At 43.3% G+C, this 25,182-nt stretch overlaps 1 protein-coding gene across 1 annotated transcript in view; it reads left to right on the forward strand.

Moving 5' to 3' along the window:
• The window catches only part of LOC144610841 (uncharacterized), a 110,168-nt gene extending 87,161 nt beyond the window's left edge, over positions 1–23,007 (forward strand). Inside the window, exons 16-21 of the mRNA XM_078429805.1 lie at positions 2,220–2,252; positions 8,381–8,452; positions 11,929–12,033; positions 13,351–13,476; positions 17,152–17,184; positions 21,418–23,007. Of these exons, the coding sequence (XP_078285931.1) occupies positions 2,220–2,252; positions 8,381–8,452; positions 11,929–12,033; positions 13,351–13,476; positions 17,152–17,184; positions 21,418–21,854 (806 nt within the window). The 3' untranslated portion in view covers positions 21,855–23,007. The remainder of the gene's footprint in view (positions 1–2,219; positions 2,253–8,380; positions 8,453–11,928; positions 12,034–13,350; positions 13,477–17,151; positions 17,185–21,417) is intronic.
• The last annotated feature ends 2,175 nt before the right edge of the window (positions 23,008–25,182 follow it).

Here is a 25,182-nt window from a genome sequence, read left to right on the forward strand (position 1 = left end):
GTTAGCCTGACATCGATGGTGGGGAAGATGCTGGAGTCTATTATTAAAGAGGTAATAACGGTGCATTTGGATAGCAGTAAAAGGATGTCCAAGTCAGCATGGATTTATGAAAGGGAAATCATGCTTGACTAATCTTCTGGAATTTTTTGAGAATGTGACAAGTAAAATGGATGAAGGGGAGCCAGTGGATGTAGTGTATCTAGACTTTCAGAGAGCCTTTGATAAGGTCCCACACAAGACATTGGTGAGCAAAATTAGAGCACATGGTATTGGGGGGTAGGGTGTTAACATGGATAGAGAATTGGTTGGCAGACAGGAAGCAAAGAGTAGGAGTAAACGGGTCCTTTTCAGAATGGCTGGCAGTGGCGAGTGGAATGCCGCAAGGGTCGGTGTTGGGGCTGCAACTATTTACCATATATATTAATGATTTGGATGAAGGAATTAGAAGTAACACTAGCAAGTTTGCAGATGACACAAACCTGGGTGGCAGTGTGAACTGCGAAGAGGATGTTAGGAGGTTGCAGGGTGACCTGGACAGGTTGAGTGAGTGGGCAGATGCATGGCAGATGCAGTATAATGTAGATAAATGTGAGGTTATCCACTTTGGCAGCAAAAACAAGGAGGCAGATTATTATCTCAATGGTGTCAGGTTAGGTAAGGGGGAAGTGCAGCGAGACCTGGGTGTCATTGTACACCAGTCATTGAAAGTTGGCGTGCAGGTACAGCAGGCAGTGAAGAAAGCTAATGGCATGTTGTCCTTCATAACGAGAGGATTTCAGTATATGAGTAAAGAGGTTCTTCTGCAGTTGTATAGGGTCCTGGTAAGACTACATCTGGAGCACTGTGTACAGATATGGTCTCCTAATTTGAGGAAGGGCTTCCATGTAATTAAGGCAGTGTAGCGTAGGTTCACGAGATTGATCCCTGGGATGGCGGGACTGTCATACGAGGAAAGATTGAAAAGACTAGGCTTGTATTCACTGGAGTTTAGAAGGATGAGAGGGGATCTTATAGAGACGTATAAAATTATAAAAGGACTGGACAAGCTAGATCCGTTAAAAATGTTCCCAATGTTGGGGGAGTCCAGAACCAGGGGCTGCAGTCTTAGAATAAAGGGGAGGCCATTTAAAACTGAGGTGAGAAGGAACTTTTTCACCCAGCGAATTGTGAATTTGTGGAATTCTCTGCCATGGAGGGCAGTGGAGGCCAAGTCACTCCAAGAATTTAAGAGAACGTTAGACAGAGCTCCAGTGGCTAGTGGAATCAGGGGATATGGGGAGAAGGCAGGCACGGGTTACTGATTGTGGATGGTCAGCCATGATTACAATGAATGGCAGTGCTGGCTCAAAGGGCCGAATGGCCTCCTCCTGCACCTATTTTCTATGTTTCTAACCTTTTCTTTCAGGGAGGAAATTTCAAGTTCTAAAGGGTATAACTTCAAAGTCACAGAGGGAATGTTTAAAAGAGATGTGTGGTTGCTTGGAATGCACGACCAGGGATGGTGGTGGAAGCAGACATGGTAGTGGTGTTGAAGACGTTTCTAGATGGACCATGAATACGTTTGGAGTGGAAGGATACGGATCACGTGCAGGAAGAAGGGATTATGGTTGGCACAGACATTCCATATTTTATGTTCTGTACTATGTTCTGAACTTCCAACAAGTTCTATGACAACCAGAACTGGAGGCTTTTTATCTAAATGCACAGCACATTTCCCCAGGTGCCATGGTGGGACTTGAACTTAAGTCCTTAATCAATGCTAATGCAGTAATTTAACCACTACGCGACTGAACCTGAGAGGTTTAGGAAGTTTGGTGTGTACTTAGTGGAGTTATATATATATATATATAAAATAACGTGGTAAATTAATTGAAAAGCTTCAGTTTCTGAGCTAAATACTGAGAGGCCAACAAGGGTCTCTATAACTGGAGGCCCGGCTCTCAGATTGAGTGAGGGTCAGGCTTTTAATCTTTAAAGATTAAAATATTTTTGAATTCAAGTGGAATCAAGGGGTTGCAGATGTTAAAATGCAGACAAAGTGCAAGATCAGTAAGAATCCTTTTGAATGGCTAGTTGATCCATATGATTCACTACTGTGCGGGTGCCTTAAGCTCTTATCAATATTTTCATTAATATCCTTTCAAACAGATTTGCATTAGACCATATTGCTTTTGATGTACCCGCCTTTACTAAGTATTTACTGTATTTTCTATTGACAGCACCACCACCACAACCACGACTCATACCAATACGTAAGTACTGACATTGTAGAAATTGTTTGATGGTTGGTTATTAGAGCACACTTTATTTTGTTTTTTTACTTGGATATTGTGGAGTAATGCAATGTCAGTGCACTCCTTTCTTAAGAACTCTGTATTTCTTTGTAAAGGATGCTGCGTGCAGTTCTGAGCATGTCCGGGATGTTAGGTGTGGCAATGAAACAAAAACAGCCTCAGTTCCATCCTGTTCAACAGTAGATAGTATAATCAATCAAAAATATTGGGCTTAATACCAATAAGAAAGCAGCACCAACATGGTCAACAATGTACATCAGGAAGGTGAGGGATGGGGCTCATGTCCATATGAAACATTCCAAGTATACAGTGAAAAGGCAGGCAAAGCTTGCTCTTGTGTCACTTCTACAGCATCACCTTTGGTTTAGAGGAAGTGAGTTACTTCAATCATAGAGTCATAAATTCATTAATCACAGAAACAGACACTTAATACTATTATGTTTTATATGCTGACCATCAAGTTCCTGTCCCATTTAGCAGAACTTGCTCTGTAATGTTCTTTACCTCGGCGATTCAAGTAATTGTCATCCAGACACTTTTTAAATGCTGTGAGAGTCTCTGCTGTCACCATCATCTCAGCAGTGCACTCCTGATTGCACCACTCTCTGGCCCACACTGATCTAGTTTCCCATCCACTCTGGTTCCATTTGCCACATTAGGTTTGTTTCCTTCTATTACCATGCCTATGTACGTGGCTGTCCAAATATCTCTCAAGCAATTCCTGGCACAACACGATTCTAACACCAGTCATATCTTTCTCTCTCTCTCTTCCATCCCACCCCCCCCCCCCACCCCACCCCCCACCCACCCCCCACCCACCCCCCTCCCCTTCTGCTTTCTGCAGGAACTACTCCCTTTGGGACTCCTTGATATGCTCTTTCATAAACCCCCCCCTCCCCCACCATTTTCCTCAGCAACTGATGGAGATGTTTCACCTGTCCTTCATGTACCCCCTTACCACCCATCCAGAGACCCAACAGCTGTTCCAAAAGAGGCAGTATCATGGAGTCATTGCCCTTCAGCCCAACTTGTCCATGCTGCCAAGTTAGTGTATTAGGCTAGTCTTATTTGTCTGCAATCTTAAGCCTATACCCTCTAGTTTTAGAATCTTTTACTCTGGGATAAAGACTGAGCATTCATTTTATCCATGATTTTGTTTACTTCAAGAAGTCACCCCCTCCCACCGTGCCAGCCACATACCCTCCAAAGAAAAAGTCACATAGATATGCTCTGCCCTATAATGTAATAGTTGTTGGAGGGCCTATAGATTACTCACAGTACACATGACTTACTTCTTATGTAAGCAGGTCTTATTTTTATGCACCATAGTCCGATTTTTATCTCTATACTGATATAATGCTTTACTGACATGGCTACCCATTACTTGAAAAGGAGAGGGAAGATAATGTATGGGGAAAATACACCACTTGCAAGTCCCTTTACAAGTCACACACATTCCTAGCTTGAAAATACCTGACTGTTCCTTCATTATTGCTGGATGAATATGATGAAACTCCTTTACTAACAGCTATCTTTATTCAAAGTATTTCATTAGCTCAATAAGTAGCAATAATACTTCCTCAGAATAATTAGGACAGGCCATTAAATGATGGTCATGCAAGCCATGGGGGATAGTCATGAAGAAAATTAAAACAAATAGGTATTTACTAATACAGTGCTGGCATGGTTCATACTACATTTATGCACAGGGGCATCTGATAACAATTGGAAACATATTGGGACCCTCTGCTCATCAGAGTTTTGCCACCCAAAAAATAATTTTGTTTTATGAAAATCTTGTTTTTTCCCTCTGCCCCACAACATTGCCCAGAGTCCTACCATTCAGTGTGTAGGTCCTGCCCATGTTGGACTTTCACTCACCAACTCTCCAAAGTTTGGGGAGAGTAGGGTGATTGGAGGGGAGTCAGTCTAGCCCACGACAGAAGGAGAAGGAGTTGTACAGTTTGATAGCCACAGGGAAGAAGGATCTGTGGTGTTTTTCACCCAGAGAGTTGTGAATCTGTGGAATTTTCTGCCACAGAAGGCAATGGAGGCCAATTCACTGGATGTTTTCAAGAGAAAGTTAGATTTAGGTTTTACGGCTAAAGGAATCAAGGGATATGGGGAAAAAGCAGGAACAGGGTACTGATTTTGGATGATCAGCCATGATGATATTGAATGGTGGTGCTGGCTCAAAGGTTCGAATAGCCTACTCCTGCACCTATCTTCTATGTTTCTATATAATGTCTCTAATGTCCATACTAACAATGTATACCAACAGCTCGGCCCTCCAACATTTTTGGTCACATCGTCAAAAAAACTCAATCAGATTTGTGAGATGCGACTTCCCATGTACAAAACAATGCTGCCTATCCCTGATCAGCCCTTGTCCATCTAAATACACGTATATCTTTTCCCTCAGAATACTCTCTCATAACTGTCTGAACACCAATGTTAGGCTCACTGGCCTGTAGTTCCCAAGATTTTCCCTGCAGCCGTTCTTGAATAGAGGCACAACATTTGCCACCCTTCAGTCTTCTGACACAGTCTTCTGACGACTCCCAAATCTCAGCCAGGGCACTTATAACTTTCCTCTAGCTTCCCACAATGTCCTCAGATATATCTGATCAGTCCTGGGAGATTTGTCTACCTTCAGATGTTGGCCTGACCTACTAAATTCCTACAGTAGTTTGGTGTTTGCTCAAGGTTCCAGCATCTGCATTAACTCATGTCTTATAGACAATAGGTGCAGGAGTAGGCCATTCAGCCCTTCGAGCCAGCACCGCCATTCAATGCGATCATGGCTGATCACTCTCAATCAGTACCCCGTTCCTGCCTTCTCCCCATACCCCCTCACTCCGCTATCCTTAAGAGCTCTATCCAGCTCTCTCTTGAAAGCATCCAACGAACTGGCCTCCACTGCCTTCTGAGGCAGAGAATTCCACACCTTCACCACTCTGACTGAAAAAGTTCTTCCTCATCTCTGTTCTAAATGGCCTACCCCTTATTCTTAAACTGTGGCCCCTTGTTCTGGACTCCCCTAACATTGGGAACATGTTTCCTGCCTCTAGTGTGTCCAATCCCCTAATTATCTTATATGTTTCAATAAGATCCCCCCTCATCCTTCTAAATTCCAGTGTATACAAGCCTAATTGCACCAGCCTTTCAACATACGACAGTCCCGCCATTCCGGGAATTAACCTAGTGAACCTACGCTGCACGCCCTCAATAGCAAGAATATCCTTCTAATGATTGTGTCGCCAATTATTATGACCTAATGGTGGAGAGAAGTTAGCTAATGTGATTTTCCTGAAGCCTTCCACCTATTGATTGTTTTCATTAATGTTGTTAGGCTGATATACTTTTTGACACAGCTTCTCAGTTCTGCCCCTCCTGTACTCACATTTCCTTGAAAGCAGTTTTGCCAAAAGTGTCATTATTTTTTGTTAACAGCTGACGATAATGTTGTCTACAAATCCCAGCAACAGCGAGAAGAAGAACTAACAGTCAAAGAGCAGAGGGGAGAAGCGTGCCTGAATAAACAGATAGATGACACGAAGTTAGTCTTCGACGAGTTGTACATCAAGTTACAGGACGTTATAGACCAAATCAAAAATATATTAGATAAATTAGAATGCCCAAATCTGGTACCAGAACAGCGAGGGGTACTGAGTGGACAACTAAAACAACTACAGAAAGAAAGGCAAAGGATAAAAGACCAGGAAGCGCAGTTGACACAAAAACAAAGTAAACTCATGGTTGCGCGGGACAAATCAATAAGACAACGTGGCCAACGTAAGTTATGAATGTTAAAATATGCTTTCGGTTCACTTGAACCTTCTTTTGTAAATGAGAATATTTCTTCTTGCTGACGGCAGAATTTATTTGTAGTTTCCAAACCAAACAAACCTGAGAAGTTAATTTACGCTCAGATGAGTCAGCTCAGCCTCAAAACAGTGAAGCCCAGCAATTGACCTGTGCTATCAATGCAATTGCAGATATCATGCAGAGGTGGTAGCAGGAAACATGAAGGATTCTAAGGACTGAAATTTCTAATACCAGGCCACAATATTGGATATTAGAAAATACTAGACCAAGTGCACTCGTTGGGCCCAAACCTCTCCCGCATTGGTGCAGCGCCCTCTCCTTCCCCCTCCCTCCCCCTCCTCCCACTCCCCTCTCCCCCCTCTCTTTCCCCCCTCTCCCGCTCTCTCCCCCTACTCTCTTCCCCTCCCCTCCCCCATGTCCCATCCTCCCTCCCCCTCTTCCCTTCCCCTCCCCACCCCCTTCCCCTCCCCCCACTCCATCCCCCTCAACCCACCTTATCCTCCCTCCTCCCCCCTCCCTCCCTCCACCCCTCTCCCTCCCTCCCCCTCCCTCCCTAAGAGATAGATTTAAACTTTAAAATGTGAATAACTTAAAAAATATAACACCAATTTCAATGAAACTTCTTCTATTAGCACCAAAGGGACGACGGTGAGTAAGGTGGGTCAAAATTGTCACGCTGTCGTGTACCATTTTGGCTGTAGTTCAGGAACAAACAAACAAACAAACGAGTATATAGATGAACTTCCCCTTGTATCAATAATACTCTAATTTCTAAATAGCAATCACCTGTGCCATGGAGGCCAGCATGGCAACTATATCAAACTTTGTTTAGGTCACTTTTGGAGTATTATGTGTATTGTGGAGTATTATTCTGGTCACCCCATGACAAGAAGGATGTGGAAGCTTTGGAGAGGATGCAAAAGAGGTTTAGCAGTCTGAAGAAGGGTGTCGATCCGAAACGTCACCAGAGATCTCTCCAGAGATGCTGCCTGCCTGCCTGTCTGTCTGGCCAAGTTACTCCAGCATTTTGTGTTTACCAGGATGTTGCCTGGAAAGAGATATTGGACAAACTTAGAGTGTTTCTTCTGAAGCATCATAGGGTGAGGGGAGACCTGATAGTAGGTAAAAAAAGTTAGATAGGATCGACAAAGGATCTGAGCCTTTTTCCCAGGGTTGAAACTATCAAGACTGGAGGCCATAACTTTCAGATGAGAGAGGGGACGTTTAAAGGAGATGTGGAGGGAATGTTTTATACACAGAGTGGCGGGTGATGGTAGCAAATCGGACCGCGTCATTTGAGAAGGTTTCAGATAGCCACTGGATATGCAGCAAATTAAATGACTGAATCAAATTCAGGCAAAGGAGATTATTTTAATTTGGCATCATGTTCGGCACAGACATCACGGGCCAAATGTCCTGTCCTGTGCTGTACTGTTCTATGTTCTGTGAGTGATGGACAATGAGGAAACTATGTCAAAGAATACAATAGAACTGTCTGTTACTTGTTGGCATTTTTGTGATCCAGCAAATGTCTTCGGACACATTGGGAATCTTCCACAAATAACCTATTGAGATTTTCCAAACTTTAGTTCTTCCAATGGCAGCCAGGAATGCATTAACTTGATAACTGTTTGAAATTTCAACTCATTTGCAACACTCTATGACAGACACAAAAAGCTGGAGTAACTCAGCGAGACAGGCAGCATCTCTGGAGAGAAGGAATAGGTGACATTTCGGGTTGAGACTCTTCTTCATTCCTTCTCTCCAGAGATGCTGCGTGTCCCACTGAGTTACTCCAGCTTTTTGTGTCTATCTTCGGGTTAAACCAGCATCTGCACTTCCTTCCAATGCAATACTCTATGACTACATTCTGAGCTGTAAGAGTCATTTGGGCAGAAATTGTTCCTCAGTCTATTTATTGCATGCGAGACTGTATCTGCATATTACCCTCCACCTTGACACCCAGCTCTATTGAATTCAATAGAAACCAAATTTCAGAAGCAGAGTAGATCATACTTCCACATCACATGTGGTAATGCAGAGAAAATGGCTGAGGATAAATTTCTGCCTCAACACAAGATTAATAACTGAAGCTGTAGACAGCTTGCTGGTTATCAAAATATTTGATTTTTTTGCGGGGTGCATGCCAATAATTGATGTCAATAAAAAAAAAGTTTCAACCTTGCTTATTTTTGCTATGATTTGATGCTGAGTTTACCCTGATGTTCAGATAGCATTTATTATCTATTTGTTGGCAGGCCAAATGGAAGACCGTTATGAGCCACGTCCAAGGTTCCATGGAACCCAAATAAGGTCAAGAACAGAGTGCGGTAAGTGTTTAATTGTCTGTCGACTTATTTCAGTTTGTAGTACACCTACTCTGAGCATAGAAGGTTGTGCAATCATCATCAGGAAATTTGGTTCAGAATCTCATGCCCAGATTGAGGATATTTTTCAAGCCACCATCCTCTGCATCAGATATTTACCGGAGGATTCAGTCTATTCCTATTATACAGCTGGATTCAGTTTTGCAGACCTTCCAGGTGAGACAGAGGTTAATTAGCACACTACTTCTAACCTCATCAACTGCACAGAACATAGAACATAGTACAGTGCAGGAACAGACCTGTCCACCTATAATGTTTGTGCTGAACATGATGCCAAGTTAAAGTGATCTCATCTGCCTGTAGATGATCCATATCCCTCTATTCCCGGCACACCCACATGCCTATCTAAAAGCCTCTTAAAGCTGCTATTGTATCTGTCTCCATCACTCAGTGCCCCTTGCTGTTCTGGTACCAGATTTGGGCATTCTAATTTATCTAATATAGGCAGTACGTTCCAGGCCCCCACTACTCTGTGTAAAAAACCCGCCTCATACATCTTTGTTAAACTTTCCCCTTCTCACCTTTTAGCTATGCCCTCGAGTGTTGGACATTTCCACCTTGGGTAAAAGGTTCTGACGGTCCATTTTGTCTACGCCTCTCATAACTTTATATACTTTTATCGTCTCCCTTCAACCTACGCTGTTCCAGAGAAAATAATCCTATTCTATCCAACCTTTCCTGTAGCTGAAACCTTCTAATCCAGGCAGCATTCTGGTAGACTTCCTCTGCACCCTCTCCAATGCCTCCACATCATTCCTGTGATGGGACGAACAGAACTGTACATGATACTCCAAAAGTAGCCTAACCAAAGTCCTATAAAGCTGCAACATAATATCCTGATTCATACTCAATGCCTCATCTGTGAAGCCAAGTATATCATACTTGTATACTACATACTATACTATGTTATACTGTACTATACTATATAAGCATACAATACTACTCTGTGTTACCACTTTCAAGGAGCTCTGGTCTTGGACCCCAAACTATATACTCTCTCCTTACATTCAACCTTCCAAAGTGCAACACTCACACTTGCTCTTGAACTCCATCTACATCTGGTGTTCCTGATGTGGCCTCCTGTACATCGGCCAAAGCAAGAAAGACTCGGCATCCTTTTCGCCCAACACGTGCTCGGTCTACCAAGGCCTAGTGGATCTCCCGGTTGCTAACCATTTTAACGTATCTTCACATTCCCTGACTGACCTTTCCGTCTTGGGCCTCCTCCAATGCCAGAGTGAGGCCACACACAAACTGAAAGAACAGCAACTCATATTCCGCTTTGGTAGCCTACACCCCAATGGCATGAACATTGAATTTGCCAATTTTAGGTAACTTAACCAACCCCTCCTCACCTTCTTTCCCCCTTCCATTCTCCCCCCCACCCCCCCCCCCCCCCCCCCGTATCCCTAGCTGGACTTGCACCTAATTTTCCCTCCCTCACCCCCTCCACCTACATTCTTTTGTCTGGCTTCACAGTTTGCAACTCTTCAATCATTATTTCACACCTTGCCTTTTAATTTCTGGCCTTCGTCATCTGCCTATCAAAAACCCCTGTCACCTGTATCCCCCTATCACTTGTCAGGAATTGTCCTACCCCTCATCTCTTCCAGCTTTCTCCCCCGCCCCCACCCCCCCCCCCCCCAAACGTTACCAATCCATGTTCTCCAGAGATGCTGCCTGACCCGCTAAGTTACTCTAGCACTTTGTGTCTTTTTATGCAAGCCAGCATCTGCAGTTATAGTTTCTACTTCTTTCCATTGACTCCATCTGTACCATTCTGCCAAGCAAAAGCAGCTAACATAATCAATGCTCCCGTCGGGCAGACAATACAAAAGCTTGAAAGCAGGTTCAGGAACAGCTTTGCTCCTGCTGTTATCAGACTACTAAAAAGTGCTCTCATAAGCTATGGGTTTGGTCCTGCTCTCTTAAACTACCACATTACAGCCCCTGCACTGTAACACTGTTAAGTTGTAGAACTTTATTCTGCACACTGGTTAGTTGTCTTTTTGAATTACTGTTGTGCTTGTGCATAGCTTGATTCGACTCATTTATGGTATAATTTGACTGGATAGCATGCAAAAGAAAGATTTTTAGTTTCTCAGTATCCATGACAATAATAAGCCATTACTTGTACTATATCTCTCTGCTCTTAAATTGTATTACTTGGTTTGTGAAGAATATTATCCTGTTTGTTGACTGAGATACCTTAATCAACCTACACCAACGTTTTGAGGTACCTCTACATTTCTCAATTCACACAGTATTCTTGAGCCATGTTGCTACTATGCTACTACATTGTCTCACACTTCTCCTGATAGAACCCCAATTGCCAATTTTCTACCCAAGTGACCAAACCATCCATAGCTTCCTCCAATGTACTCCAACGTTCTTTCTCAAAGTAAACCACTTGAATCTTTATTTTGCAATCTGTAAATGTAGTGAATGGATGATCGATGGTTAGTATGGACGATGGGCCGACAGGTCTGTTTCCATTTAATAAATTAATCAAAATACTTACCATGCTCCCGAACGGACTGACTGTTGAGCTCTGTTAAACACGACTGGGAATAACCTTCCAATCAAAGAGGCCCCCATAAACAAATATCTTTTAATTCCTGCCACTGACCCACTCTTCCTCCTATTTGCCACTTTCTCAAATGTTATTAATATCCATGTAAATCAGTCATGCTTCAATAACAACCCACCTTGTTATCTCCTCAAATAATTCTACTTATCAGGCCCCAGTCCTGTTGACGTGCAACCAACCTTGTCTGTAGGTTCCATTTTTGGGGTTGGGTAATTTGAATGCCTATTTAATGCTTTTATTGTTGGACTGTGTTTTTGGGGGTTTTGGGGTTGTGTAATTTGAATGCATATTTAATGCTTTTATTGTTGGGCTGTGTTTTGGGGTTTTTTGGGGTTGTGTAATTTGAATGCCTATTTAATGCTTTTATTGTTGGACTGTGTTTTGGGGGTTTTTTGGGGTTGTGTAATTTTAATGCTTATTTAATGCTTTTATTGTTGGACTGTGGGTGACTGAATTTCGTCCAATATTGGATGACAAATAAAGCTATCTTGAATCTTGAATTATGCCCAGATCTTGCCCCTTTGCCCAATTTCACATAGGGTGCATGCTGCAACAATGTATATCAATAAATTACATTTCAATATGTGAACAATTAAATTTCATACAAAATTCTTTCTCTAAGTAATTTTCTTCTATCATCATCATGGTATCTTGTTGAGGTACAACCACCTTTGCCTGGCTGTATCCCATTTTCTCTGGGACCTGTTGAAGAGACTTACAAGAGGTGGCACAAATTAATAGGATACTGTGGCCAGGTATACTGTAATGATAAAATAAAGTGAACATCTTTTTTAACATTAGAGGTTCATCTTTTTTTATTGTTATCCAGACGCATCACAGAAGATTCCGTATCCACATGTCCAGTCTAAACTAGAATACTTTGGTCCTGAAGGTGGGGAAACAAATTACAAATGTCCACTGCTGAACATCCAAGGTAATTAATAAAATAATTAAATGAGACACCAACTCACTGGATTAGTAACACACAGGGGTCTGACGAACAAGTAGCACTTAACTATTTCATTTCAAAGACAGAATTGGTGAAATCTGAGATTTGAAAGTGAGTAAACCATAATCTGAGGAATTTATGATCAACCGGCATGCAATCCAATCACTGGGAAATCTTAGGTTGCACAAGAAGAAGATCAAGAACGGGTGGCTGAAACGTGTAAGTGGAAGGGTACGACATTGTCGTTCAAGAGAATGAACTCATTTCTGCAGCATCTAAAGATGTGGAACGCGGGGTTTCTTTTTGAGGGACATAGGTACCCATTCTGAAACACCAAGGACATTTATGGATTCGAACACCTAGAATTAAGTAAAACAGGCAGGAAGCATTGGCATTGATCTATACAAAAGGGAACTGGAAAGTGGGTTCTATGAGAAATGTAAGCAGCCTGGATTTAATGGAGGACATTGATGGCAAGAGAGTGTAAAGAGGTACAGAACTGGATAACAAAAACTGAACACAAAATAACAATTTGGAAGGTAAAGACAAACTATGGGATTAAATGTATTTCCAATCAGAAAGAATACAATAGTAAAATATTTTAAAGGCACATCAAAGGAAAATGAAGGTCAGATGGGAATAAGGTAATTAACGAACAGACAAGACCAAAGCAAGGTCACAATAGGGAAACAGTGGAAATATTAAATTTTTCCATGATATGTATCAGGTAGATTGAAACACATGAACATGACAGTAAACGGTGACTTGGAAGATATGCCTTTAAAAGGAGGACATACCAGATACAATATCTGTCACAGCTGTGCCATTGCTTCACAGCTTCAACTACCCGTGTTTGATCCTGACTTCCGATGCTGCCTGTATCGGGCGGCACGGTAGCGCAGCGGTAGAGTTGCTGCTTTACAGCGAATGCAGCGCCGGAGACTCAGGTTCGATCCTGACTACGGGTGCTGCACTGTAAGGAGTTTGTACGTTCTCCCCGTGACCTGCGTGGGTTTTCTCCGAGATCTTCGGTTTCCTCCCACACTCCAAAGACGTACAGGTATGTAGGTTAATTGGCTGGGTAAATGTAAAAATTGTCCCTAGTGGGTGTAGGATAGTGTTAATATACGGGGATCGCTGGGCGGCACGGACTTGGAGGGCCGAAAGGGCCTGTTTCCGGCTGTATGTATATGATATGATATGTATCGAATTTGTACATCTCGCTGTGATCAATGAGTGATCAATGCGTTGTCTTTTGTTATGTAGCATTTTGTTTATGCTTATATTTTATTTCTTGAACAGAAACATTTATGGTCAATGATGCAGTCGAAGATATGGTCGAAAATGTGCTTGATGATGTGCTCGACGATTTCGTCGAAAGTGCGTGCGCAATGCCAGCTGAAGAGTTGAATAAGCCATATTTGTCAGGTAAGTCCTTGCAATAGAAAGGTTGCTCGATGAAAAGAGGTTTAAGCTTTCTTTTGAAAATAAGTAACATTTGGATTTAATCTGCTCTATCCAAGGACACTGAACTTATAAACTAAATGAGCGAGTTAATTTATAACATGTTGGAGGCAGGTTATCCTGGAGTCCAATAGCTCCAAATAATTACCATTTGCTGGTTGCACTGTTTTTACAGTTCTAAATAAGAATATTGTGCATTCAGTTCTGTGGAGCAACTCATGGGGTCCTGGCTGTTTTAGCAAAATGTCTAAAACGACATGGTGCCGGTGAGTAGTGACATTTTACCTGAAGCTTCCCCTTAAAACAGTTTAAACAGTTTCTAATGATCTAAATAAAAATAAATCTAAAATAAAAATAAAAATGATCTAAAATAAAAATAAATAAAAAATGTATTATTAATGATCGCTTTTCCTTACTATCTTTCTGTACCAGCACTGAGAAAGTCATTAGTTCCAGCATTGAAAGTCTCCTGTCAATTACTGCTATTTCAAAGGAACTATTGATATTTATTAGACCAACGATACCGGCACAGCCTGGACACTAACATTTAATCACTCACAAGCAAGATTGAAGATTTAGAGAGATAGAGCAATGTTGCTGTTACAGGGCCTGTGTGTCCTTTATTCCACTGAAACATACCTCACCCCTGGCTCACTAGACCCCACTACACAACACAAAGGTTTCTCCATTTATTATATGGCCTCTACGGAATCTTCAGCAAGGGTAAAGATGGCGGCATCTGCTTTTTGGTCAAGGTTTGAGAAGGTCTCAACTTAATTCTGCTCCTCTGGCCTGGTAATCCTGTTTATAAAATGTTGTCCCTTTTATCTGTCAAGGGAATTCACCTCTACCATCTTATTGATGATCTAACCACCTAGCACCATATCCAAGGTGTAACACCCTCAAAACAACAAAACCTGATGCGCTGTTCTTCATTGTTGGTAACTTCAACCAAACTAATTTCAGAAAATTACTCCCCAACTACCGCCAACATGTCTCCTGCTCCGTGTAGGTATGAACACTCTTGATCACTGCTAGACCACCAACCAATATGTCTATTACTGCACCTTGGCCAAATCTGCCTATTGCTCCATCTTGGTCAGTCTGATCATGTGTTGGTGCTTCTCTTGACGACTTACAGACAGTGACGTAAAAGTGAGGCTCTTACAAAAAAAGGAATGGAACATATTCAAGGCCACTTCATCCAGCCTGATTGAATGAACCTCAGTCATCACTGGATTCATCAAGAAATACATTGATGACTGCATTCTGACAAAGGCAATGACGGTCTATCCTAACCAGAAACATTGCGTGAATAGGGAAATACTATACATTCTCTGTGAAAGTCCAGAGCCAAGGCTTTCAAAGAGGCTGATCGCATCATGTATAAGGTCTAAGTGTGATCTCTGCAAGGCCGATCAGGGATGCCAAGAAAGTCTTCCAAAACAAGTTTGAGGGTCTGTTGAATTAATTGGATGCCAGGTGACTGTGGCAGTGCCTGCACACCATTACATCTAAAGGCTGAAATCGGGTGATCTCAGCAACAACATATCTCTGCCAATGAGCTCAATGACATGGCCATTTTGAACAGTCACCTAGGTGTATCCATTGCCAACTGGCTTTGCCCCATATATCTCGGTGGCAGAAGGCAGATTGGCTTTCATAGCACAGGGACAGGCCCTTCAGCCCACAATGACCCAAACATGATGCCAAGTTAAACTAATCTTCTCTGCCTCTATATCACCTCCATTCCCTGCATATCCATGTGCCGATCTAAAAGCCTCTTAAACGCCATGATCACACCGCATTCCCCGAGGTGCTGCCACGTACTCTTACTCTTAACTTTATCTCATTCAGTTATTCTGTTATTGTACTTTAATATTCTTTGATACTGTTTGGAATTTCCATAAGAATCTTGCACTATTCTGCAGCTTTGCATTCGTCATTGTATTATCATGCATATACTGTTTATTCTGGGAGCTCTGTTCTTCTTCTACTTTACTTTAGCTTTCTTAAACATTAGTTCCCATGTCTGTCAAACTTGTTTCCCCCGGCTGCCTCATGTCTGTTTCAACAAGTTACCAGCGCTCTTCTGCACTCACTCACTCACTCCACAATCAAGCTGTACAAATCCGAGACACTTAAGACATCGATTCACTTTCTTCTTCTTGCGTTTGAGGCAACAGAAGTTATGTAACGGCCTCCAGGCGCTGTAGCCAGTGCAATGTGCTGTTGTCGAGGGCCGTGAGGTCTACCCCTCCACCAGGGGGACGGAGGACAGCACAGTCGAAAATGACGTGCTGTGCTGTTTGCTGGTCTGCTCCACATTCGCAGGCTGCTGATGGACGCAACCCCCAACGATGCATGTTGGCATTGAGCCGGCCGACCCCTGTGCGGAGCCGGTTCAGGGCGATTCACTTTGAAATTAAGTAACCAAGTAGCCTTGGGGTTGACATGGGCAAAAATAATTTCAACCTGAAATGTTAAGGGCCTTGTCTCACTTAGGCAATTTTTTAGGCGACTACAGGCGACTAGGCTATCGCCACACGGCCGCCAGGGTGTCTGTATGGACTGGCCTGTATGGTAGTGAGTAGTCTCCAAAGAGTCGTGGCGTTTCTCTGGTTGCCGCTGGATTTTGAGATGTTTAAACATTTTCGGCGACTGTTGGTTTGATGCCAATGATCGTAGCTTGACGTCTCCTGACGTAGGCACTGTCATAGCTTGTCGCCAGGTGACATAGCTTGTCACCGGTGCTGACTTTGGTGAATTCCATTGGCGACTACAACTGTCAAAACCGGAGGCCAAAATGACGTGAATTGTCTTCAGTTGTCTTCAGTTGTCACTGACAGGGTGGTAGCTTGTCATAGCTTGTTGCGGGTAGATGTAGGTTGACTTCAGTTGTCATAGGTTGTCGCCTGTGTGGTCGTAGGTGCTGTCATAGGTGGGCGTCCTAAGTCGCGACGATTGGGTCGCCGGTTGTCGGTAGCTTGCGTAGCTTGACATCGACTAGGTGCTAGGTTATTGTAGCTTGTCGCTTAAAAAATCGCCTAAGTGATTTAAACTGAGTCAAAGACAAGTCTCCTCTTTCACTGTAGGAATAAAACTGTGATGCTGGTTAAAATCGAAAGTAGACACAAAATGCTGGACTAACTCAGGCGGGACAGGCAGCATCTGTGGAGAGGTCAGGCAGCGTCTGTGGAAAAGCATCTCTCGACCCAAAACGGCACCCATTCCTTCTCTCCAGAGATGCTGCCTGACCCGTTGAGATAGTCCAGCATTTTGTACCTACCTTCTCCTCTTTCACTAATGTTCATTGAGATTTGTATATTTAATTAAGCTTTTCATTTCATCCAAGCAACCAATGCGAAGACTCTTACAACCTCTTTGTCGTAATGTTGGAATTATTTTATCCATTTAAAGTGACATTACAAATTTATTCCTCCTAAGGTTATGGATTCTGTTGGTTCTCATTTTCAAGGTTTATTCAAGAAGATTGTCCACATGAATGGCATTGAATCTCACTAATTGCCATAGATCTGTAACATGGAATAGTGGAAGGGATGCAGAAAAGAAATAAGTAAAAATACATGTAGAAACAAGGTCCTGTTTGCTTGACAGTCTTTTCTATTCTGTTTGCAGAAGAAGAAGTGGAACAGTATAATGAACGAATAGGTAAGTTCCAGAATAATGAGGGTTCAAAAGGTGTAAAGGTAATGTTATAAAGGAAATCTAGTTAAAGAGACAATGGAGTTTCAAGGAGTACATCGACGAATAGACACATAGAACCAAAGAAAAGCCTAAATATTAATAATTCATCCCGCACCGGGGAAATTTACAATACTCATGCTCGATACTCAATACTCATTGATACTCATGCCCTTAAATTCAAAACTCATTGTGTAATTTATAAGCATGAGTATAGTCTGGCATCTGATGCAGTTTTGAACAAATAAAAACATTTCCCTTTACAATCTTTGAAATGATGGCCCAAAGAACTGTCTGCCTATTCAGGTCAACTTATAAGATCAAATAATATGGTATGAAGTAGGAAGAAAGTTCCTTCTTGTATTATGACCAACATTTACCTCTCAGTTAATATCCTGAAAACATATAAAGGAAAAATTGCAGGAAATACCTTGGAAATTGCTTCTGAATGGTTTTAAAACAGAAATGTCATCTTAATATTGTGCATAATGAGTAAGAACTTCACAGTAAGATTCACATAATAGCAACGTTGTGTTTCACTGGGTAGAACTATGGTGCAATGCATCTATCCCTGTGGATGTACTGCAAATTCTTGCAGCTGTCGGCATTTAGCCTAGCTGGTGCAATCTTTGAAGCCAGCCCCTCCAAGGGCCTCCTTTGCAGCAAGTGACATGTTTCCAGCTACTGTTGTTGAGCGATGCTGCGAAGTGAATGGGTGCAGCAGTGACAGGAGGGGCGTGGGAATGACCTCCTCGAAGAGTCAGGAGATTTGGATGAGCTTGTGAAGAAGGGTGCCAACGAGTGGTAAGTTTGTTGTGCTGTGAATTACAGAGACGCTCTTGGGCTACAGCTGGGTCCTCCTGGTGAGAAGCTGCCAGGTACTAGTACAGTCTTTGACCATGTCCTTAGGGAAGCCTGCAATCAACGAAAATGCCCGTGGCCGGCCTCTCTGTCTGGCCGTCTGGACGAAGGAAACATTGAGAATGGAGTTTTGGGAATGTATCATTTCATTCCACGAGATTAGAGCAGTTAAATGTCCCTCACACTCCTGCCAACACACCCGCCCCAGGGACCACCCTCCCAACAATACACCCTCGCCAGGGACCTCCCTCCCCAGGGACCTCCTTCCCCAGGGACCACCCGACCCAGGGACCACCCGACCCAGGGACCTCCCTCCCCAGGGACCACCCGCCCCAGGGACCACCCTCCCAACAATACACCCGACCCAGGGACCTCCCTCTCCATGGACCTCCCTCCCCAGGGACCACCCGACCCAGGGACCACCCGACCCAGGGACCTCCCTCCCAACAATACACCCGACCCAGGGACCTCCCTCCCAACAATACACCCACCCCAGGGACCACCCGCCCCAGGGAACCCCCTCCCAACAACACTCCCGACCCAGGGACCTCCCTCCCAACAACACACCCGACCCAGGGACCTCCCTCCCAACAATACACCCACCCCAGGGACCACCCGCCCCAGGGAACTCCCTCCCAATAACACTCCCGACCCAGGGAACCCCTCCCAACAACACACCCGACCCAGGGACCTCCCTCCCAACAATACACCCACCCCAGGGACCGCCCGACCCAGGGACCGCCCGACCCAGGGACCTCCCTCCCAACAATACACCCACCCCAGGGACCACCCGCCCCAGGGTCCACCCGACCCAGGGACCACCCGACCCAGGGACCTCCCGACCCAGGGACCACCCGCCCCAAGGTCCACCCGACCCAGGGACCTCCCGCCCCAGGGACCACCCGACCCAGGGACCTCCCTCATGTCAACACACCCGCCCCAGGGACCTCCCTCCCATCAATACTTGGATGACTTGGATGAAGGGATTAAAAGTACCATTAGCAAATTTGCAGATGATACAAAGCTGGGTGGTAGTGTGAACTGTGAGGAAGATGCTATGAGGTTGCAGGGTGACTTGGACAGGTTGTGTGAGTGGGCGGATGCATGGCAGATGCAGTTTAATGTGGATAAGTGTGAGGTTATCCACTTTGGTGGTAAGAATAGGAAGGCAGAGTATTATCTGAATGGTGTCAAGATCTGGGTGTCCTAGTTCATCAGTCACTGAAAGGAAGCATGCAGGTACAGCAGGCAGTGAAGAAAGCCAATGGAATGTTGGCCTTCATAACAAGAGGAGTTGAGTATAGGAACAAAGAGGTCCTTCTGCAGTTGTACAGGGCCCTAGTGAGACTGCACCTGGAGTACTGTGTGCAGTTTTGGTCTCCAAATTTGAGGAAGGATATTCTTGCTATTGAGGGCGTGCAGTGTAGGTTTACTAGGTTAATTCCCGGAATGGCGGGACTGTCATATGTTGAAAGACTGGAGCGACTAGGCTTGTATACACTGGAATTTAGAAGGATGAGAGGGGATCTTATCGAAACGTATAAGATTATTAAGGGGTTGGACACGTTAGAGGCAGGAAACATGTTTCCAATGTTGGGGGAGACCAGAACAAGGGGCCACAGTTTAAGAATAAGGGGTAGGCCATTTAGAACTGAGACGAGGAAAAACTTTTTTAGTCAGAGTTGTGAATCTGTGGAATTCTCTGCCTCAGAAGGCAGTGGAGGCCAATTCTCTGAATGCATTCAAGAGAGAGCTAGATAGAGCTCTTAAGGATAGCGGAGTCAGGGGTTATGGGGAGAAGGCAGGAAAAGGGTACTGATTGAGAATGATCAGCCATGATCACATTGAATGGTGGTGCTGGCTCGAAGGACCGAATGGCCTCCTCCTGCACCTGTTGTCTATTGTCTAATACAACCGCCCCAAGGACCTCCCCTCATGTCAACACACCCGCCCCTAGGACTTCTCCCTCCTGGCCAGGGATTCCTCTGCCACCAATACACCAAACCCAAGGATTAACAATATACATATAGTTTGGCTGAGCTCAGCTAGTATTCTTTATGAGTGTACTGCCAACTACCCAGTCTTAAATTCTCTGCCTCAGTCAGTAGAAATCCTATATTCACCCATAACGCTATCTTTTCTCCTGTCGTCCAAAGGTCTTTGGACATGAACACTCCAACCCTGTACTACAATACATTTTCCATGTTTTTTCCTGTTTTGTTTAGCCTCCCAAATTTCACTACTTAACAATTCCCCACATTAAATTTATTGTATTGTAATTGTATTATAATTAATTTATTAGCCAAGTATGTAAAAACATACAAGGAATTTGATTTGCCTGACATTCATACCAAAAAATCAACAAGGCACACAACCACATAAAAATTAACATAAACATCCATCCGCAGCGCACTGTGTTGGAAGGCAATAACGTAGTATCTTCTTCCCTCCTTTTCTCCTGTGGTCGGGGCAGTCAACCATCTGCAGTTAGGGTGGTCGAAGCTCCCGCAGCCGGTGATCAAAGCCCCGAATCAGGGCGATCGAAGCTCCCACGATCGGTGCCGTCGAAGCTCCCGTGATTTGAGCTCCCAAAGTCGATGCCTAACCAGGGAACGCAAGCTCCACGATGTTAAGAGTTCACAGGCTCCCGCAGTTGGAGCTCCCGAAGTCGATCCCCAGCAAAGGGATCGCCAGCTCCACAATGTTGGGCCGCACTGAGGACGGAGATTCGATATGGAAAAAGCCGCATCTCCGTCGAGGAAAGAGATGAAAAAGTTTCCCCCAACCCCCACCCCCCACATAATACAAAACTAAAGATACACTAAAACATGCATTTAACAACAGACTAAAACACAAAGAAGAAAAAGACGAGACAGACTGTTGGCGAGGCTGTCGTCGTGCGGCGCCACCCGGTGGTGATCACCAGCTGATTGGTATCAAAGTAATACTCTCCGGTTCGATATTCACTGACACAGCAAGAACTATGACTGATTCATTGACTTGCTATATGCACATTCTAATATATTGTTAAATTATTCTTCCTCTGATTTCACCCATAAATTGAAATTACCACACATTAATTTACCCTACTAATAGACCAGTTCAATTCCGCTACCCCTCTAATGTCTCTCCTGGACTCCATTGCTCCCATTGTCAACAAAATGAAAAACAGACGAGGGTGGAGTTAATTGCCACAAAATCACGAATTTTCCTATTGTTATCCATCTACTCAATTATGTATATTATAAGATTTGTATGCTTTGGACATGTTTTCTTATACTTAACTTTCTATGGACACAGTTTTGTTGAGAACTCTGTCATTCAATTTTTTGTTTACAGGGCAAGGCGGCCTGCATTTTGATTTTACTGACTACCAAACAAAAGGGCAAGTGGATAAGCTGATGGGGCAAATGCAAGACGATGAGGAGCAGCAGAATTTGAATCAGTTTCAACTACAACGAATGATGGGCCGGATGAAGGAGATTGAGGACCAGGATGTCTGCGGCCAAAATAGATTACGCAAATTAGAGGAAGATCAGCGATTCCCTGATCTGCCGGCATCATTGCGAAAGGACATAGCACGGAAAATAGCAGAGATACAAGAGCAACATCAGAGAAACATACATGAAGTGACTAAGTTAGAGAGGGCTCTAAGAAAATTCCAACCCCCAATTCCAGAGGACGACCCAGGTGAAAGTAAATATCAAAATATGCTTCAAAGCCCAGTATTTGCCAAACCTAAGAGATCGGAATTACCGATTTGCACACTAGAGTGAGCCCAGCTAAACCATCATGAACCACAGCAATTGTCCTGTGCCATCAAAGTAACTGTAGATACAATGTAGAAATATAGACTCAGGGATGACTAGGACTCTTAAGGATTGAAATTCCTATTTCAGACCATGTACAACTTGGAATGGAGTGGTGTAGGAGAAAGGTGGGCTTCAGATTTTTGGAACCATTTCTGGGGAACATCAGACTGGTGCAAGCTGGGCAAATTACACTTGAACCTTTGCAAAGGGTTTAAACTAATTTGGCATTGCACTGAACAAAGTACAATTGGGACATGGTACAGTTGACAAAAGAAAGAAAACTTGTAAGTAGAGCAGACATGGGCATAATTAGGAAATAAAGACCAAGCCACGTCTATTTTAATGCAAGGGGTAGGACAGATGAATTTAAAGTTTTCATCAGCACATGGGAATATGAGATAGTTGCTATTGCCAAGAAGGGCAGAATTGTCAGTTTATCATTGCAGGACACACATGTTTCAGGATTGGATGAGAATGTAAAAGAGGACAAGGCAAAAAGTCAGAGTTATTCAGCACAGCTTGAGGACTCTTAGCACACCATGTCTATTCCAACTATCAAGAGCCTATCCATACTAATTTCATTTACCAGCACTTGGCCAACAGCCCTCTACGTCTTGGCAACTCAGTTCAGCTCAGTTCAGTTTAGTTTATTGTCACGTATACTGAGGTACAGTGAAAAGCTTTTGTTGTGCACTAACCAGTCAGCGGAAAGACAATACATGATTACAATCAAGCCATTTACAGTGCATAGATGCATGATGAGGGAATAATGTTTAGTGCAAGGTGAAGCCAGTAAAGTCCAATCAAAGATAGTCTGAGGGTCACCAAAGAGGTAGATGGTAGATAGTAGTACAGGACTGTTGTCTACTTGGGGTAGGATGATTCAGTTGCCTGATAACAGCTGGAAGAAACTGTCCCTGAATCTGGAGGTGTGCATTTCTACACTCTTTGCCTTTTGGAATGGGAGAGGGGAGAAAAGGGAGTGGCCAGGATGCGACTTGTCCTTGATTATGCTGCTGGCCTTGCTGAGGCAGCGTGAGGCATTAATTGAGTTAATGGAAGGAAGTTTGGTTCGTGTGATGGTCTGGGGTCTGCGTTCACAATTCGCTGCAATTTCTTGCGGTCTTGGGTGAGATGCATATGATAAAATTATTTTTATGACTCATCTGTCGAAGTTGGTAACAGTTGTTGGGGACAATGTCCTAAGTTAGAACTTCCTACACCTTCTAAGGAAGTGGAGGGAAGTAGAAGTTGGTGTACTTTGCCTCAATATGAGTGGTTCAGGAAAAGTTGTTGGTGATATTGACTCTTAGAATTCAAGTGTCATCTAAACACTTCTTAAATTTTGTGAGGCTCCCAGCTCATCTTTCCAACTCATCCTGCAGCCTGAATACTCACCTTACTGACAATAACAGTATAATTTTTTGTATAATTTGTGAACTTATTATCATACTTCTTATTTTCACATTCAAGTCATTAATGTATACAGCAGCAAATACTCTTGCGCCGATCCCTGTATTTCATTACAAAAACAACCTTTCAGTATCACTCGGCTTCCTATTACTAAACCAATTTTGGAATAACTTGCCTTGGATCCCATAACCTCTAACCCTTTGGACCAGTTTCCCATGTGAGACCTTGATGAAATCCATGTAGTCTACAGGAATTACAATGCCCTAATTTTGTTACTTCATATATTATTTGCCTCTTCAAGATTTCCCCATAATAAAGCCATGTTATAATTAATTTCTGCCTGTCCAATTTTTTTAAATCTTCTATTCAGCATTGTTGCCAATAATGTGTCCTCCTGACCTATTCGACACTTAAAGCAGAGTTTTCTGTAAATTCACTTTGTACTCTAAAGACTCGATTTAAAAAAAAATAACTTCCCTATCACTTATATTCACTAATTACTTGGCTTCTTCCTATTGTGCACTGTGCAAATATCTTAAAGCACTGATCTGGGCAATTATATGTATTTACCCCTAGCCTGGATAAGACCCTGTATCTTCACCTTATCAATGGTCATCATGATCTTATATACCTCTATAGATCACCCCATGCTCCAAGAAATAAAGTCCAGGTTCATAACTGAAGGTAGGGTCATCCCCATGCTGTCCTTTCCGTCCAGGTCCTCCTTCATTGTCAGAGTGAGGCCCCCACATGCAAATTGAGGGACAGCAACTCATATTCCATTTGGGTAGCTTACAACCCAATAGTATGAACAGTATGAACATGCAATTCTCTAACTATAGGTAACTACAACCCCTCCCATTCCCTCTTTTTCTCCTCCGCTCCCACACTCCCTCTTTCATTTCCCCTGTGTCCCGCCTGGACTTGCACCTAGTTCCCTTCCACTCCACCTATATTCCTTCCTCTAGCTTCACAATTTGCAACTCTTCAAACTTTTTGTCTCACACCTTCTGTCTTTTTTTGTTCTGCTGGTAATTAAATAAATCAGATTTTTCTCTGCTGCAGGAATCTCAATAACAGGCACGACCTTATATTCTTTATCTTTTGTTATTATTTGGTTTATTTTGATGTCCAGATAATCTTTGATTATCTATTTAATAGTGCTCTTAAAACCCGACACAAGTCGGGCTAGTGATGACCGCCTTCCTGAAGGATTTGTCCTTCAAGCCCCACCAAAAAGAAAGAAATACTCAAACCAAGGTAAGTATTGAACTGTTGATATGCTTACTTCAGATATTCTTGCTATTCGTCAGTTATATAAAGGGTAAGAAAGTGGCAAGAGTGGACATTGGACCTCTGGAGAATTATGCAGGAGAAGTGATAATGGGGAACAAAGAAATGGCTGAGGAATTGAATAACCTTTTTGCATCAGTCTTCACAGTGGAAGACACCAGCAGCGTGCCTGAAATTCAAGAGAGTCAGGGGGTGGAAGTTAATGGAGTGGTTATTGCTAAGGAAAAAGTGCTTGGGAAGCTGAAAGGGCTGAAGGTGGATAAGTCACCTGGACCGGATGGACTACACCCTAGGGTTCTGAAAGAGGTGGCTTTAGAGATTGTGGAGGCATTAATAGTGATATTTCAAGAATCGATAGTCAGGAGTGGTTGCAGACGATTGTAAAATTGCCAATATTACCCCTTTGTTCAAGAAGCGAGGAAAGCAGAATAGTAGGAACTATAGGCCAGTTAGTCTGGCTTCAGTGGATGGGAAGATTTTACAGTCCGTTATAAAGGATGAGGTTATGGAGTACTTAGAAATTCATGATAAAATAGGCCAAAGTCAGCATGGTTTTGTGAAGGGAAGGTCTTGCCTGAAGAAGTAT

Source organism: Rhinoraja longicauda, chromosome 2 (genome assembly GCF_053455715.1).
Source record: "Rhinoraja longicauda isolate Sanriku21f chromosome 2, sRhiLon1.1, whole genome shotgun sequence".
NCBI classification, from domain to species: Eukaryota; Metazoa; Chordata; class Chondrichthyes; order Rajiformes; family Arhynchobatidae; genus Rhinoraja; species Rhinoraja longicauda.